General features: G+C 28.0%; 1 protein-coding gene across 3 annotated transcripts in view; it reads left to right on the forward strand.

The window, feature by feature from the left end:
- The window catches only part of LOC142320645 (uncharacterized), a 39,865-nt gene extending 32,713 nt beyond the window's left edge, over window positions 1-7,152 (forward strand). For 2 of the 3 annotated variants that reach the window (XM_075358676.1, XM_075358677.1), the window contains exons 11-12: window positions 2,907-3,077; window positions 6,403-7,152. In XM_075358676.1, coding sequence (XP_075214791.1) covers window positions 2,907-3,077; window positions 6,403-6,660 — 429 coding nt within the window. In that variant the 3' untranslated portion in view covers window positions 6,661-7,152. The remainder of the gene's footprint in view (window positions 1-2,906; window positions 3,078-6,402) is intronic. The other variant, XM_075358675.1, reaches the window with a different exon arrangement.
- Window positions 7,153-20,029: the final 12,877 nt, after the last annotated feature.

Here is a 20,029-nt window from a genome sequence, read left to right on the forward strand (position 1 = left end):
AAATTTAAATTGCCCAGAAATATTCGTCAATTTTTGGACAATGCCAACAAAGTTTTAGACTAGTTTCTGTTTTTGCATCGTGCTGGTCTTATACCTAAAATCTGATATTGTGGTGTATAGTGTCTGTTTTATTTTTAATTTTTTTTTCTGTTTTTTTTTATATTCCTTATCTGAGAAGGGGCCTTTACACCCCTCTCAGATATTGTGAAATTTTATATTTATATTAATTTTATATTGTGTTTGTTTTTATTTATTTTTTAAAATAAATTTTATCCTATTTTAAAACTCCTTTGTGATATTAGTCAAGTTTTAGTGATATTAGTTTTAAGTTTTATTTCATTTTTAATATTTTAGTTTTACATTAGGTATATTTTTTTGTTAGTTATAGTTTTTGTTTTAGTTATAGTTCTTAGTCATTTTGTTATCCAAGAAAGGGGGGGGGGGCCTTTACACCCTTTCGAAGTTTGTAAAGTTTTATTTTTAGTTGAATTTTATTTGATTATATTACACTTATTGTAATTCTTCATGAAAGCTTCTATTCCGGGCGATAACACAAGCGTTTTTTACCTAAAAAAAAAAGAAGTTTTCAGACAACTTTTGTATATTGATATGCATAAGTATATTTAAGATACCGTAGTATCTGATCTATTTGTACATATCTTTAGTTGTTTTTTTATCCCATGTGTACTTAAACACTGTCTATGAACTCTTTTATCATCATAGTCCCAAGTATGAAGAAATTCATATCTCGGTGCTTAAATACTATTGCTAAATAAATAAGTTACTTGCATGGTACATCTTCCTTAATAAGACTATGTTTCACAGGGCAATATATTTCAATAGTAATATAATAAATAAGTCTCATGACTTTATGAAAAAGAAGGTAATCAAATATTATGAAGAATTTGTCAATTTAAGCTGAATGAGAAATGACTAAATTCCATAATAGAGTTTACAGAAAGCTTTCAGTTTTAACGAAATATATGTAAAATGTTATATATGTATTATATTAAACCCCCAATTATTCTAGTACTATGTCTGTGTTTAACTTGTATTAGTAAATCAGTCTAAAAGACCACTTGCTAGATAAAAGTTATAAAACTTAGCAGTTGATGAGGATGCAAATCCCTTAAATTAATTATATTTTGATAAAATAAACTTAACATTATAAATTTCAAATTGAAAAGAATCCAATTTAAATACACAGTGAGTTTTCAACATGCTGTGATGATTAATTCAGTGTTTATTTTTTCTTACATTTTATTCTGAATAAAGAAATGTTAAAATACATACCCGTAATGGAAAAAGAGATGTTAACTGAAGGTAGGAGAAAAACCCTGGTGTGTAAGAATTCATCTGGAATTTCCACAATCATTTTTACATGATGATATTGGTACAATGGACAGGCTAACTGGCCAAGGCAGGAGTCTACCAAAACAAAGTGATCCACAAGAAACGGCAGATCATGGATGATTATTAATTACATTGTCATATGTCAGTACGCAAATTGCACACTAAAATATTTGAGAAAGTTTGCCACAGTTAAAGTCGTCCTCATAGCTAACAGTCAAGAATTATAAAGCCCGTAAAAACAAAGAAAGAAAAAATCAATTGCCAGGAACTCATTTATTGTTTACTTTAATTTTGCAATAAAAAAGATAGCAAACTTCATTTTCTAATAAACGGTTTTACCGTGATGAATTTAATAATTGGCAATTAACAATTTTAAGGATTTAAAATATTCATTTTCATGATTTACCATGAATTGATTTCTTATAAACTGATCGATTAGCATGTTTAGGGTAGTTATCCTCCTGCATATGTTGAAGAGTTAACCCCACCTGACTTTCAGTAAAATGTTTGTTGAGATATAAATATTATTACCCTCCCATCACTTGATCCCTCTTTGTATTCAGAATTTCTCTGAGAGTAATAGTGTTCTTAGCCACTGCAGTAAACAGAGGGAAGGTGTGGCTTAACTGAAGTGAACAGCACCTGATATAGTCTGATGATCTTGACATTGCTGATATGCAACAGCATATCCAACTGAAGAAAATAACAAAATATTCAATTCCTTTCATTCTCTTGTAACCATGGCTTTGTAATGTTTGTTTGTAATGTTGTTTTGGGAGTGAAAATGTATGTAGTAGTGTACCTTTGCTCTGAGAATATAGCTTAGTCTTATATTCTGATGCTGAAATTTTGAGCTGACCAATTGCAAATGTCAAGTGATTTATTATATTGCTGCAGAAATGTTACATCTTGCTCTCAAAAGTGAGAGCAAGATGAGCATAATTTAGTTATCAATTTTTCTTATTTAAGATCAAAATTATAAATGGTCAGCGAGGGCAAGAAATTAAAAAATATAAATTAACTGCTTTCATTTTGATTAAAAATGATGTTATGTACAAGAATTGATTTAGATAAAAATATAGACCGTAATAGGTTCTTCAGAATTTTTGGCTGGAAAGCAAAATGTTTGTAACAGGGGAAAACTTTACTTCTAGCAACAGTAAAAACAAGTTTAATTGTCTTTTCAGAACATATACTTAATATAAACGACAAATTCAAAAGTAACTTAAAAATCTTTGTAAAGGTGAAAACTGTGAAAATCTTAGTCAGTTTCTAGTATACAAATTTAATTTTTAAATAGCTACAAGCTAAAAAAAAAAATATCATTATTCATAATTGTGATGATAAAACATAATCTCATACTACTATTATTTTGGCTATATCTCTCACCCACCATTGAACATGCCTAGAACATGCATTGAACATATATTTGAACATATATTGGCCTAGTATTACATTCCTAAGATTTCAGACATAATTGGAATTATAAATTAAAAAAAACAATCTGTTCCAAAGGAGGATTTTATCTAATATGTATTCTCATTTTTTACTAGGACATGGATGGTACTGCAGGGGATACTAAAATGTATATAGCAGAGTTAAAAGAGCATGTTATAATTCAGCAGCGTAAAGATCCAATGGAAAAACCTGCTGTTGTGGCTGAAGAAATAGCTGAAGGTGCAGAGTACGAGGAAGCTGTAGAACATCTGATTATTGATGGACAGGTAATTCCAGTTACTTTTTTTATATTTGTATGAAATAATTAATCTGAAATAATGAAATAAATTATTTTGACATTTTTCATTTGCTACAAAATTTCCTCTGTATAATTCTACATAAAAGTTTGAACGATATTTGTGTATTGTTGCAGTTCACACCACTCCTGTTGCATATCAAAAAATCCCCAGAGAAATTGTTTACTTGAAAATTTAACTTTTTATTTTATAGTATGCAGTAACTGAAAACTATAATGTTTTATATTATTTTTCAGTACTGCAAAATTTTAACTTGTTAGCTGCCAAATTGATCTTCTTGAGAATTTCTACTTAGGCATGCAAGTCATGCATGCCTACTTAAAAACTTGAGTAATAACACTTAGAACAACTTAAAAAACCTGTTAAAGATTTTGCATCTTATTTATTTTACTGTTACTAATTTATTGATTAGAAAATTAAAGAAGATAGAATAGTTTTTATCATCTTAGTATTGAAGATTTGTATGATATCCATCAGATGCAGATGTCTTTTTGTTTCTTTAATAAACTTGTATAACACCATGATTAACAGAGCATTAAGATATATAAATGATAACACTAATAAAAAACAAACTAAATAAATTAAAATACGAATATTTAATATATATACACACAAAATGAGGTCTGTAAATAAAAGACTGATTCAAAAAAAACTTTTTGTTTACAATCCAATTATATATGGACTCTTTTCATCTTTGAAATAGTTCCCTTAGGAAGCCACGCAATGGATGCCTTTTCATCTTTGAAATAGTTCCCTTAGGAAGCCACGCAATGGATGCAGCATCCAGTTGTCTGATGGCAGGTCTCATGCGAGCAGCTCTTTTCTGCAGTTTCAAGAATTTCTTGGTAAACATATTGATTTACAGTCTGTCCTGTAGGCAAAAACTCCTTATGAACAATACCATTACTATCGAAGAAACAAATGAACATGTAAACCAATCGAAATAACTGATTTAGAGGGGGGGGGGGGAATTGTTGGACTTTTAAAAATGGAAATGGTAAAGGGGCTTATAATAAACATAAAAAAAGTAAATGCATGAGTGGGGCTAGTGGAGGGTTGGAAAGAGGTGAAAAAAGCTATTGTAATTTCTGGCAAAATTGATGTCAAAAAAAAATATCCTGTATAAAATTTGAGATCATGCAAAAAATTTTCAACTTTTAAAAAAGCTTTACCAACTCTGTCAACTCAGGAGTTTTAATCAGTGAATTCAATATTGTTTTTTTCCTTTGCCTGCTAAAGCAGATGTTGTTTCACAGCCAGTAAAACAATGTAAAAAACCAACAATAGAACAATAATCTTCTTACTTAAAAAACTATTTGATGAATTCTGAGTCGCTTACGTTGCCTGCATCTGGCTTAAGAAAGTAAATTGTTGCAATATTTAATTTAATTGATTTAATAGAACCAAAAGATCAATATCTTGGCCAACACAATGACAGTTTTTTTTACATTCAGCAACTCCTGTGCATTTATAACCTTATTTTTTCAGCGATTTCTATTGCTGTATCAATAATTAATGAATGCATCTTCTTCTGCTTGTGTAATTGTATATCCTTCAAAAGTATGTGCTTTTGCAAAAACTTCAAAAATTGAATGGTGCAATCAGTTTTTGAATTTTTAAAAATTTAAACAAATTATCAACGTACTGAAAAATTCGTTAGTCATTTTTTTTTTTTACATTTTTAAGCATGTTTTTGAAATGTTATTATTGATTTTTTATTTTACCAAAAAGTATGTCAAAACAACAAGTTTAAATAACAAAACAAAAAATAACAAGTTTAGATGATTTTTCTAAGTAGAATTTTTTTTTCGGACCGGAAAAAATGAATATTTTGGAAACTATAATTTTTATCTAAAACAATTTGTGGTTTTAAGACACCAAAAGGTATACTTTAATAAAGTTTCATCAAAATTAAATTATTTTTGTGAAAATGAAAAATAAAAAAAGACTTAGCCTTTTTTTGGAAATTTTGAGGTTATGTTTAAAGTGACCTCTACAAAAGATGTAGATTTTTGCATGATCTACAACTTTTATATTGGATACTTTTTCGATGTCAACTTTTTCTGGAAATCGCAATAATACCATTATCCACTCCTTTTCAACCCCCCGAATCACCCCTACACCTCCTCTGATCATGCATTTATTTTTTTTACATTTATTATAAGCCCCTTTACCATTTCCACCTATTAAAGTCCAGGTAACACTTTTTTCTGTAAGTATAATTTGGTTGGATTAATGGTTTTGATTTTTGATTTGGTCATTTTTGCTTTTTTGGGATATCGTGAGTTTGAAGTGTCCCACTCCTTGCTTTGGCATTTTGTTTCTGGATCATACTCATATATCCAAGATTCATTACCAATAATATTTTTTTAGAAAATCAGGATCAGTTTCAATTCACCCTAGAAGTTTTATACAGTTACAATATAAACAATTTTTTTAATTTTTTTCAAAAACTTCTTTCTCATTTATATAAAATAGCTTCCAAAGCCAATAATAAAAATTAAAAAGAAACTTAATAACAATATAGGTTATTAAAGTATTTAGAATAAATCAGATGTATATTACCACATAATTTGGTAGTGATGATTGAAACAGATTTTATATAGGCATAACCAGCAGAACATTTGAAAAAAGATTCAACGGACATTACAGGTTTTTAGTGCAGTAAACAAAACTAATTATGCAGACCACATAAAAAGTAATCAACATAAATTCATTAATTTTCAAGATATGGAATTATTAGAAGTAAATAGTAATGAACTTAAAACGCAATCTCTTGAAAAAAAAATCACTAGTAAAAAATTAATATGAACAATTACATTTTGAAGATAATGAATGGGGAGAATCAGTAGCAGTCTCCATCTAGATAGTTCAGCTGTATTTTACAGTAACTCTGAATGATAGATAAATCCTATAATTAGTTGAATACCAGTTTTTCCAATTCACTCACATTTTAAAATAAATATTTTATAATTGTGATAAGAAAATTGCAAATTATGTAGTAAACATCTTAATAGATGTTATTCAGGTACATGATACTGTAATTCAGGTAGACTTGTTAGAAAGCACCTTTATAAATCATCTTCCTCTTTTGGTAAACAATATTATTGTATTTTTAAATTAATACTATAAAATTACCATTTTATGATTTTAATTCATCTATTTTTTCCTCTTCTTTGAGTTTTCACTTCAATTCATCTACTATTTTAATTTTAACATCTTTTTAATCTTGTTTGCCTATGTCTTTACCCTTTTTCATCAGAAATTGAAGAGTTTCATTTTTGTTTTATTTCAGGTGCATTTCTCCAATCCTAGCGGGATGGAAGCATTGGAAGGAAATGGAGAAGTTAGTTCAGTAGCTGAAATAACAACAAGTTTAGATGATAGACAGCATACATTAGTGGTTCCAGCATCAAGACACCACGGTTCATATAATGTCGGTGAACCACAAACCACTATGGTGCAGACAGAAGATGGTCCTGTTCATCTTGTACATATACGAATACCTGGTGAGACTGACAGTAATCAATGGTATAATATAGTTCAACAATAATCTTTGGCCCCGGAGAGCGTCATTATTGATGTTCTTCAAAACGATTATTCTGCCAAAGTGACTGATATGTAATTTAATGAATTCTGCAATATTTATTGGTGTTTGTTTTGAACACTGTGTGTGACATCACTAAAAACTAATCATTATATGACTAAAAATAAAGACATTTATAGATCTCTACAGTTCTTATTTTAATTGAAGTTATTTATATTAGAAGGAAAATGTTTTTTTAAGATTTGTGAATATTTTATAGTATGAATAGTATTATCTAGTGAATAATATAATTATTATTAAACATGTATAAAATTTAGGTTAAATTTATAGTTTGTAAGCACAGTTATACAACAGTTGCATTCATCTTTAACATAATTTATATGTATATATTTAATTACATATATATATTACATGTATATATTTAACCATATGAATGTGACATTCATATACAAAACATGTATGTACTGTTATTTAATTTAATCAAACCTTTATTTAAATCTCTTTCCCCTTTGTTTTATTTATGGTTCAGAAAAAAGGAAATATATTAGGTTTTCTGGAATTAAAAAGATATTTGCAAATTTTGTAAAACTGGGATTTTTATAATTTGTGAATATATATTTTATGAAGTTTTATTGTATTTATTCTTTAACATTTATAATTAAATATAAATAGTTAACATTTAAAAATAAAATATTAGTTATAGCATTTAATATTGTATTTTTAAATTAATATTAGCTTTAAAAATGATGTAAAAATATATGTACATACATATTTTCAAAATATTAACTTTGTGTTTGTATCATTATTATAAAAAAAGAAAACTATTTCTGTACCTTTTTTTCTGTACTGTACATTTAATTGTGTATTATAAAACTGTATTATTATTTATAGTTTATTAATGATTTATTCAATGTGTGTATATTTTTTTTTAACTTTGCATGTTATAACGACCATTCATATTGTAAAACTTATTGTTAGTTTATTATGATTTCTATGATCTGTATTTTTTTTTTTTTTATTTTATCAGTGGAAGTAAAAATGTTATAAAGAAGTTTAAAGTTGAGCAAAAAAATTCATTCAAATTTTAATGTAAGGTAGAAGTATGAAATGTCTATGTGCTTCTTGTTTTTATTTTTTCATCAAAATACTTTTGCATAATAATGAAAAACTTGATTTGAGTAGTTTGGTATTAACCTCTGTGAAGTTGATCTATTCATTTAATGCTCACTAAACATTTGTTAATCTATTATTTCCAGAATGTTTATGTTGATTTGAAAATTGGTTCCAGGCCAGGAATCATTTGCTGTGTCATCATTTAAAGCATTTTTTAAACAATCAAAAAACAATCAAAATTCCCCTGATATCATATACTTACCTGTTGAAAGATCAGTTTAAGTACTAGCGAGTGATGAGTGATGGAATGTACTACTTATGGAATGTATAATTGACTACTTGTAGTATTATTAATTGTATATGCCTTCTTAATTTAGCACAGCTTTTTAAAGCTGTGCTTCTCTACTTTAAAAAGCAGAGAAATTCTTTCATTGATTTATTCATATTTTATGCCATTACTCACATCGCTGATTTTAATCATGAACATATTAGTGCTCAAAATTAATCACTCCACTCATAGAATCCAAGCATTCCATTTATTTAATTTGCATGTGAACAAAGCAAAAAAAAAAAATTTATTTTAATATTATATAATTAAAAATATTTTCAGTTTTGTGTTTTGACCATTTAACTAGAATAAAAACCTTGAATAAAAAATTAATAATTTAGCCTTCATAGAAGATCCTAATAAAATAGTTGTTGTAGTGTGAATTTGTTATGAGGAAGTTACCTAGTTAGGTAGATAGAATAAATAATCAATTACCCGTGTATACATGTTATACACGGTCCTTATCCCTTTTTATCATGCCGAGAAAATACTGGAAAATACTGCTTTTTTATGATATTTGGTATCCACCAAAGCAAGCATTAATCTCACAGTTTTTTAGTATGACCGCCACAGCCATCTGAAAAAATATATATTCTTGATATTATTAGGTAATGCTTGAGGTAATTACTTGATAGTTGCTTTGTCACTTGGTCATGGATTGAGAAATACGTTCACAGTATAGTAAGTTGTTATCAGTACAAATCTACTAAATCATCTGATTTTAAGCTTGTTGTCTGCTGACTCAATTGTTAACATAAATTCTATGCTCTTCTTCATTTCTTCTGCTAGCAGAAGAAATCATTTAATCTACCATAATATTTTTACTGAGCTCTTTACAGGTAATACTTGTGACAACTTTGGGGTCTTCTGAGAGAAAGATTATACCTTCTTTGCAGTATCATTTAATCTACCATAATATTTTTACTGAGCTCTTTACAGGTAATAATTGTGACAACTTGGGGTCTTCTGAGAGAAAGATTATACCTTCTTTGAGTTCAGTCAACAGATTTAGCATTTCCTAGCCTATCCTATGAATTACCTTTTGGAGAGAAAGATTATACCTTCTTTGAGGTATAATCATTCGATCAAGGTGAAGTTCTAATAATAAAATTTTATGCATGAGCTAAAATTAATTAAATTAATGGTAATTAAATTAAAATTAATTAATTACAAACAAAATTTTATTTTTATTTATTTTGTTGTTTGTTAACAAACAAAATTTTATTTTTATTTTGTAAACAGTAATTATTTGCAAGTATTTTTCATTTTTTTTCATTGTGATTTCCTGGCCTATCCTATGAATTACCTTTTGGAGAGAAAGATTATACCTTCTTTGAGGTATAATCATTCGATCAAGGTGAAGTTCTAATAATAAAATTTTATGCATGAGCTAAAATTAATTAAATTAATGGTAATTAAATTAAAATTAATTAATTAATTACAAACAAAATTTTATTTTTATTTATTTTGTTGTTTGTTAACAAACAAAATTTTATTTTTATTTTGTAAACAGTAATTATTTGCAAGTATTTTTCATTTTTTTTCATTGTGCTATCAGTTTAGTAGAGAAACATCTCCATTTTAATGGAAGTTTTTGTTGATGTTAAAGTGATAGCTCTACCATAATGTGCGAAATTTGCAACTAAGTTAAAAATTGGATATGTGTGGTTTCTAAAATAAGTGATTTGAGATTTCTCAGCTCAATCTCGTTCGTTCACTTGTAAGCCAATCTGGTAAGCAATTCATTATTTGTTCATTGTTTGAATTGTCACCCAGGCCTCTCGCCTTGATTTTAATTTTCATAACTTTGTTCATAATATAAAATTTAGCATTTTAGATTATAATTGCATACACAACCTACATGCTGAGGTGAGGCAAATGTACATGCACAGACACAATTCATACATATAGTTCTTCAGTCAGAAAATTTTGTGTTCATAAAACATTGTAAGCAGAGTGTTATTCTGCATAAAATTTCAGTTTTATTATTGTTGGCCACCTTTGCATACATACTTTAGTTGTATGGGAGTTGAGTTGTTGTTTGGAATCCCAAATTTGATTTGTCAGCAGATTAAAAATTCAGCCAGATTTTTCCTAAATTCAGTGACTGATGTTCTTATGGATTATATTTAAATATAACGTTATCGGTTAATGACTTGCCTTTAAAGCTATCATAATTCTTGATATTGCCATTTACTTGCATCCAACTAAATTTATTTTCTGTTCTGTTCCTCTGTTCCACTTGTACCAATTATCTGTATACAGAATTCTGACAAAATGTGATTAGCATTACATTAGGTTAACACAATACTTCTAAAAAACATTTATGCATTTGTGCTGGTTTCTTCACCAGCATAAATTTTATGCTCCAATGTACAGAATTCTCTTTTGACATGTACTTATATTTCATTTATTTTGGCAAACTTATCTTAAAATGGAAAAAGGATTCATCAATACAAACTTCCTGTACAGAAACATAACAGAAATGAAATTTTGGAATATGTATTTTGTATAATTTTTTTCTGATGCACTTTTCATTGTTTTCAATTCCACAATGAAATGTGCAATTAAATTTATTTTTTCTAGTTTACACCCACAATATGAATTATTTCTTGAAATGATAGTGTCTGCCCATTTTTTGAGGAAAATGTTTTAGATTTCCAGCCATTACCTTAGCACATTTTCCTCACTGCTAGAGCATAGAGCCATTTAATGAAAATACTGCACAGATGTGCTCCTGGATAGTGAAGAATGAAGAAATGGTACGATGGGAACATCTAAAAGCTTGCAACACTGATGTAAGACCAATGGAGATAATCAGTCTTCATTCTCTATAAGAAGTCACTGGAGATAATGGAGATAATCAGTCTTCATTCTCTATAAGAAGTCATTTTATTTTCTTCTAAAATGAAAATCATTTAAATCATGAAAACTGCCCTAGACGAAAAGAGGAGGCTTCTGAACCAGGTTGCCTGGAAAAGAACCTGTTCAATTGTCCCTTATTAGGAAATTACCTGGTCAAATTTCCTTGTAGGAAATTTTATCTTGCTATTCCAAAAAAATTATTGCGGTATAGATACTAGTATTGTGGTTAGCAAACTCACTAATTTACAGTTTTTTTTTGTCTACCACTTAAAAACAGGTTTCTCTGATAAATTTATTGATTTGCTTCTTAATTTGATGTATTAGGCTGGTAATTTAGGAATAAATCCCCAAAAAGTTTAAATACAACAAGGAGTGAGGGGAGGGTTGTGAACCATTATTGTTGCAGTAACAGGGATGCAGTTGATGGGTTTAAAAACTGAGTTTGGTAGCAGTGGATGAAATTGACCAAGTGTGATTCCTAACTGTGTACACCCAATCATGAACCAAATTTACATCCTTCCAACCTTTTTGCTAGATGCGAACATGAATTCCTTTGGATTGGATATAACATAACATAATTCCTTTAATTCTATTGTTCACACTGGTACACTTAGCACCTTTTTTGCAAAGTTGGTTATGCCAAAGAAAATAGGCATCTAATCAGCATTGTCTATTGAGACAAAAAAAATTGTTTATCAACACTTATAAAAATTTATATTTAAATCATTTGGCATTTATTGACACAATGATGTTTACCTTCTCTATGAAAATCTTTTCATAAAGTATCATGCCCATCTTCTCCTTGTTTAGAAGTAGAACTGATGCCCTGCATGGTTGCCAACTCTTCCTCCTAGAAACATACCATTTTTATGAAATTCTTTAACATAGACCAGTAACTGTTCCTCCAGTTGTGCAAATTTTACAGTCTTCAGACCTTAGAATTCTTTCCTCGATGCATTAGTTTGGGCAACTGCCTGTTTTTGTTTTTTCCAGTAGCACACATTAGATTCAGGAATTGTGAATTCAAGTACGGCTGTCCTGTTTCTGAGTTTTTCCAATAATTTTTAGTTTGAAACTTGCAAAAAATTCAAAACCATGAATATGTTAAATATTAAACATCAAAATGAATAAATATTATTAACTGAAATTATTGTTCACTAAACAATAACTTAAAAAACATGACAAGCACTTGCAGTATGAAAACAACTTGTACTCTTATAAAAAAGTATTAAGTTGCTCGATATTTGTAAAATAAATAACTATAACAAAGCACAATATAGTAAGAAACTTGCTAGAAGGACCATACGCAAAACAAAATAAATTTTAATGAACCAGAACTAGATGATCACAGACATTATCACTTAATGAAGCCAATATGGAAGACTATTATCCAAAGCTTGAATGTATTAAATACTTTAGGCAATTAAACTTCTATGAAGTTAGCCCTAAATACGAATTAATCCACTGTTATGTAATTTTTAAAATAACCCACAAAGATTTCCATTAAATTTTTAGTATTTTAGATGCCTCCTTTATTTTGTTAGATGATAAATTTTAAGAAATGGTTTGCTGTAGTCACAGGATTATATTTAATTATTTTATGCATACCTAATATTTTATGATGGTGATGTTTTGAAAGATAGTTTACTGGTTATTTCAATGTATCAGCTAATTAGACATGAATATTTTTCTCTATTTTTTCTTCTTTTTTATGATTTTTACCATTTTTTAATTGGTTTTGTTTTATATATTTCATAAATTAAAACGTTTGCACACAACCTTACCGTAGATTTCTTTTTTTTAACCTTGTATTGAATGGTTTTTTATAGGAAAATGTAAAACTAAAAAAATAAATTCTATACACCATTAAGTTCTAAAAATATGTATTTTTTAAATAAATATATTTATATATATATATACAGTATGTGTGTGCAATGAAATCTTACTAAATATAATTTTATAATAACAATATTGAAGAAATTTTTATGCTCTTAAAGGTTCATGTTAAAATTTGTATTATGTAAATAAAAACTAAACATAAAGAAAAGAATCGTGTACTTACTCCAAGAGAAATATGCTGAAAATACATAATTGATGAAAAACTTTAAAAATTATGTACACATACACAATGTATGTGTATATCACCAAAGTAAGCAATCACTTTATTGTTAACAGTTCTAAAAAAAAAACTTTATGCTGGACTAAAGTAATCAAAATTTTTGTAGACATGTAATATATGTCTGAATTTTATTTTCAAAATTTATGACTTGCTGTTGTAAATCCTAATTTATGTTGTGGCACAGGAAATATTCACATACGAAAATTAGTCATATAACAGCATCTAATATTTTTTTATTTGAACTATTTCTTTTATATGCAAGAACACTCAATAATAGCATTGTCATCAAAATGCTGCCAGATTTTTGATTCCCTACATAAAACTACATACAAATCTTTCCTGAAGTGATTGCAGAATATTTACTATTTGATCCATTCTGTGGAGTTTGTCTTCATCGTAAGTATTTTTTGTTTCTGGGTTTAGAACATTGCCAATGTGTTAAAATGAATTTTTACTTTTGCAGTTATATATTCCATGCTTTTTGGAGTAGGCACACTGCATCAAGATTGTTTTTAGAGCTGAGTATTTTTACAGCAAGTCTTGCCAACATTTTCTTTTGATAGTAATCAAATATATTTTATGATACATTGGACCATCAGTTGTAGAATACTACAAGTATTCTATCACTTTTTCTTGCTAAAAAAACTATTTTAATCCAGTGATATCACTTTGAACTGTACAGTTATCTTTCAGAAACAAAATTTTCCAAACAACCTTTTATTAATTCATCATCTTGTGAACAAATTTCTTCAAATATATCAGTCGTATTCATGCTACCTGTTCATATGGGGTAACTACACATGATTTTGTATTAATTCTTGATAACATGACAGTTGCTTTTATTACTGTAACATAGTGTTAAATGTTTTTAATGTTGCTAAACAAAAAATAATTACCTGATGGCCAAAGATCAAACACAGTAGAATTTTTGTAAATTTTCAGTAATTTTTTTGAAAAATTGTTTTGAGTGATTTCTTGTTTTTCAATTTATTTTTGTAACCATTTAGCATAATCCTATTTATAAGTAGTAATAAATATTTGGTAATGCTTGAATAAATTTTAGTTTATACTATTATATAAATAAAATGTATTAATTATACATTGATTATAAAATTTGATATTAGAAAATACACTTAAAAAAACTAAGCATAAATTTTGATTAATGGAAAAATCAATAAGTTTATTTATTTAATGTAAATAAATAAGTAAATAGCTTTACTAGTTTAATATGAAGGAAGTAGAAAAAATCATTTACAGTTAATTTTAATGTTTACTTTGAAGGATATGAAAGAAGGAAAGGATTTGATTTCTCATGATATAATTCTCTAGTTCAAAATTTGCCTTTTTAAACTATTCATTGTTTTTGTAATCATTTCAAGGAAATATTAGCTATTTTTTGCGTGATTGGGTCTGCTGTTTCAGTATATTTAATAAATTCATTGATAATAAAATTACAGGTATGAATCTTTCTTTCATGAAATTCAAATTATTGTATTATTACTTTTGTATGAATTTGAATGCCCCTTTTATCAGTTTTGCACTGATAAAGTGCAATTCTGTTTTGCAGTAAAGTTTAACAGTTCAATCCTAGTTTGATCTGGTCAGCTTGAATTACATCAAGTCCAACAATCGGTGGGTGTAATTATAGATGTAGCCATTATATTGTAAGTTAAAAGCTGCACTGAATTAATTTTGGTTCAGATTATATGTTCAAGAGATGTTTTTTACTCTCTTGATGAGGACACTTTTAATTAAATTACGTTGTCTCAATCAGTTGCAATATCATACAAACCTCAGATATAGCAGCAATTTATCCTCATTTTTTTTTTCATACTTATACATTTAGTTAATAGTTCCTCCATTTGTTCTTTTAGTAGAATCATATTGTAATTCATATTGAATCATTCTGTATTCATATAGAATCATACATACTATAAGGTCACTTATTTGCTTTTGAGTGTTAAATCATATATAAATATGTTAATTAAAATATATGACATTGAAAAGTTTTAAAATAAAGAATAAAATTATAATACAGTATTTATAAGAATATGTGTCTATCTCATCGTTACAAAAACTTAAATTCATTATAACATACTATTAAATTATAAAATAAGTCATTGTTTCTTCCTGTTTTCATTGGTTATCCTTGAACACATGGATGGATGATGATATTGCTATCACCAAGCATGCAACTTTCTTAAAGTAACATACGTAGCTGTTTTCATGTAAACTAAAAGTTCTTGCTGTGATATATTTTCAAAATACTTTTTTCAGATATTGAAAAAGAATGTCTCGGAAAACTATTTTGTTCACTTATTTTATTTTTATAAAACAAAATGCTACTTTTACCATTCAATTTTTGTTAATACAAAATAGTAATATAAGTTTTAAATTCATTTGAAATACAAACATTATAAATTATTATTTTGTATTTTTTTAATATTTTTAAACAAATTTATTGAATTTAAAGACTTACAAACTAACCGTTATAATTTGTCATTTTTATGGTTACAATGTTGAGGTGGCTTTTTTTTTAAGTGTCTTATAAGTTAATGTAACTGTACCGGTAAATGTCCAGTCTTGAACCAACTCAGGCCGACCATTCCTGAGATGTGTGGTTAATTGAAACCTAACTACCAAAGAACACCGGTATTCACAATCTAGTATTCAAATCCAAATCAGAGCAACTACCTTTATTAGGATTTGAATCTTAGAACTTCAAAATCAGCTGATTTATGATAAGTTTACCACTAGACCAAACCAGTGGTTTGAATGTTGATTTAATTGAATAAAATATACATAATTCACAATATTCTGTAATAATGAATTAAAAAATTTTTTTGTTTATTTAATTACTAAGCTAATCCTGAGATTTTTATATTTCCATTAATATTTTAATTTATGAACTAATGCAACAATATGAATAAAATTATTATATTTTTATTTAATTACTACTTAACAAAATTTCTTTTATACACTTAAAAAAATGATTTTATTAGATAATTTAACAAACTGCACCATAGTTGCAGAATATAATTAATTACTTATAAAAACTTGCCTATACTTTATACATGCTTATTCTTACCTCTCTTATTTGTGTTTAATGATTTCACAGAGATCTTTGCTTTGTGGAATAGATAAAATTGTATACATAAACTTTACATTAAAGCATTTTAGTTAAATATTAAAATACATTTTTACTATCTGATATAAAATTAGTCATTCTGTTATTACAATCTATTGCAGGTAATAGACTATTGTTTTTGATATTATGAGTACATTGGTGTTATGGTATTGATATGAGTATATTTTTTAAATCTAAATTTGAATAATTTAAATTTACTATTTCTCTAATCCAATCATCATTTCCAAACCTTACTTCTTGGTTAGTTGTATTTTTCTTGCTGTTTTCTATTATAAATATTTTCTCAATAATAAGGGATTTACATATGTTGTTATTTTTATTTCTTATAGTATTAAACTCTGTAAAAATTTGTAATTTTTCACCGTCAACTTGCATGAAATTGTATAAATGTGAAAAATTACTATTATGATATATATCATTCCAGTTGATATTGTTACTTATGGTATTAGTTTTTTTAGGTTCTGTTACTGTGTTTGGTGGTTATTTTTTTTTTGTTATTTGGCATAGTGGTCTATATATTGATGAATTATTTGAATTTCCACAAAGTTTTGATGCATACATATATATACATATTCATTATTGATAAAGTCATATCACCCAAATGTAAAACAAACTATAATTATTCAGTGACAAAAGTAATTAAATTGTAGAGACAAGAAACTAACCAGAGTATATTTTTAATTTTTTCCAAGTTATATGTTACAATTAACATCAACTTTGATGGTTAATGCAGGCGTCAACTTATTTCTTCTGATATTGAGATGCTTTCTCTTAATATTTTCTTTCAATTCATCTAAAGTGTGCAGGGGGTTGTTTTTAAAAATATACCTTTCAAATGCCTCATTAATAAAAATTTGGAGATGAGAGATCTGCAGACCGTGGAGGCTATAGCCGATAGGAAATTATGTGTTCATCAATTTATTCAAACAACTCTGTAAATCGATGTAGCATATAGAACTTCTTGCTTGAACCAGCCGTTCAATTTGAAGAGTAAGGATTTCTAAATACCCACTTTTTATCCCAAAATCATGCACCAAAAACAAGCTTTTTAAGAGCGATTTATCATTTTTCATGTTAAATTATGTCAGGATTCTCATAACGTCATACTATATTATTTTAGCTGTTAATGTATATTTAAAGCATGAAACATGTATCAGATTAAACCACATTTCATCCAAATAAAAATATTATCCAAAACATATGTGCACTTCAAGTGAAATATTTGAACCGATTGATTAAATAGAAGGTATGCGATTTATGCATTTTGGCAAGTGTTGGATTGCATCCATTTTAGATCTGCATGACGTTGTAAATGCTTTGTGTGTGTGAGACACATGTAGAGCATATATACTGAGTGTTTCTAAAATGATTTCTATAATTTTTCAGATTCTACTTGTAAAATTAAACAAAAAATGGCAGTTTCTCTTTCTTTCTCCCCCTGTCTACATTTTGTTATTTTTATATAAACATTTATATCTCAAGTTCAGATAGAGGAATCAGATTAATATGTAGTAAGCATCTTTGTGATAAAGTTCTAAAATTAGCAAAAAATCAGGACTTAAATACCTTTGCAAAATGGCGGCCATGTTTGGCAAAGGTATTTAATTATTTATTTATTTATTTCCATAAATATTAGTTTTATCAAAACATACTATTTTACCAAAATATTAAAGCCTTTTATTTTGCACAAAATGATATTTTATTTTTTTAAATTGGTTAACAAATAGCTGAGTTATAGCAGAAAATTGATGTAATTTTGTGTCTGTTTTCATGTTCTCCACTTTCTATTTGTTCAATTTGAATAAATATTGTTTTTATTTATATTAATTTCTAGTATTTTAAATTAGTATCAAATTAAGTAATAATTTTCTCACAATAGTAGACCTAATAATTAAAAAAATAAAACAACTACCTGTGGATAATCTTACGTTAATTGTTGTAGAAAATAGGTGTATTTTTTTTTTTTAGTAAACAGTTAACAATTGTTAAACGTTATAAGAGATGTACGAAATGTCCACCAACAGAAATTACACAAGTCTACAGTCTTTTTCAGAGAGACTGTGTTAACTGATCAAAAATTCCTGGAGTATTCCTAATTTCTTGAAATCCATTTTGGATCCTTTGTTGAAGACCCTCAATATTGATTATTGGAGTGAATAAACAATATGGTTTAAATAGCCCCACAGGTAGAAGTCAAGAGGGTTTAAGGCAAGTGATCGGGCAGGCCAGGCCACTGGCCCTCTGTGGCAAGTAATTTCATGGAAAATTTCATGTCGAAAATCTGATACCAACTGACTGAAATGTGCTGGAGCTCCATCATCGTGATACCACATATTTCCTCTTAATTGTAGAAGTAGCTCTTCAAACAAATGTGGCAGATTTTCAGTCAAATGAGTCTGAATCTTACTCATTTTCTCCATCTAAACAATTTGGTAAAATGACAGGACCCAAAAGATAGTCATTAAAAATACCTTCCTACATATTCAGGGAAAATATTTGTTGATGGCTACTCTGGAAGGTACCATGAGGATTCTCGTTGCTGATAGTTTTGAACACCATTCCTATTGAAAGAAGTTTCATCTGTGAACAGAATCTTTGCCAAAAATAAAGGATCTTCAATTAATGTTCTTTGAAACCAGTTACAGAAAGCCAATCTACGTGGAAAATCATCGGCAGTTGGCCCCTGTGCGTGCTGCAAATGATAAGCGTAAAGAAAGTTACCATTTAAAATCCAAACCTTCTTGTATTGCCAGTGAATGTGTATTTATAAGGCATTCGTACAATCGAAACTAGACTACAGATGTATTGTATATTCATCCTCTAGAAAGTCGCATTTAAGAAAATTAGACGTAATTCATAATAGCAGAATAAGATATGTGACAGGCGCTTTCCACACAAGTCCGGTGACTAGTCTAATGTCCAAAGCCGGAATAATGCCATTATATTATAGAAGAGAGATCCTTTAGCTAAGATATGCAGCAAACATATGGGCTTTTCCTGCTCATATAAATAATAAACTTTTTAACAATCATCCTTTGGCTGCATTATATGAACATCGTGCTACCTATTCCAGACCAGCTGAAATTAGGTACCACGAATTAAGAAGAAAAAACGAAATTGCTATTCCAGAGACATTAGCAATTTCTATTAGAGAAATTCCGCCATGGCTCTTGCCAGCGGTAATTACAAGGTTGGATCTCTCTCAGGAAGAAATAAAAAAGAAGCCAGCAGTGATCATCCAACAGGAATTTTTGGGAACCGTCAGTAGTTACGAAGAACATATTAGAATTTATACTGACGGTTCTACAACCGCACATGGTGTTGGAAATAAATATATGAGACAGGTAATGGTATTGTAAGGACTAGTATTTTACATTTATGTTCTATGTGATATTTTATCAAATTTGTTTAAGTTTGGGGCTCTTTACACCCCGTAAGTGTTTGTTTATTTTTGTGTACTTCGTGTTTTTAAATAAAAATGTAAGGACCCTTTATACCCTTACATATGACGACCCTGATGGTGATACTAACCTCTTTTTAAGAATGTGACAAGGGCTAATGACCTTAGCATTCGATGCCTGTAAAACAAGAAAAAAATAACAATAATGCTCAATTACATAAAAATTGTTAATTTTTAAAAAACCATAGTGTATAACACGTCTCTATGACTATATCCTTAATAAATATAGGATATGTCTTAAGTTGTGTTGTTTGTGCATCCAATAGCCAGAACAATCGTGATGCCATTGTATATTTTGTGCCCAACATCAGCATGCATACACAAATCTGGGACTTCTTCTAA

The sequence above is a fragment of the Lycorma delicatula genome, chromosome 2 (genome assembly GCF_047948215.1).
Source record: "Lycorma delicatula isolate Av1 chromosome 2, ASM4794821v1, whole genome shotgun sequence".
Classification (NCBI taxonomy): domain Eukaryota; kingdom Metazoa; phylum Arthropoda; class Insecta; order Hemiptera; family Fulgoridae; genus Lycorma; species Lycorma delicatula.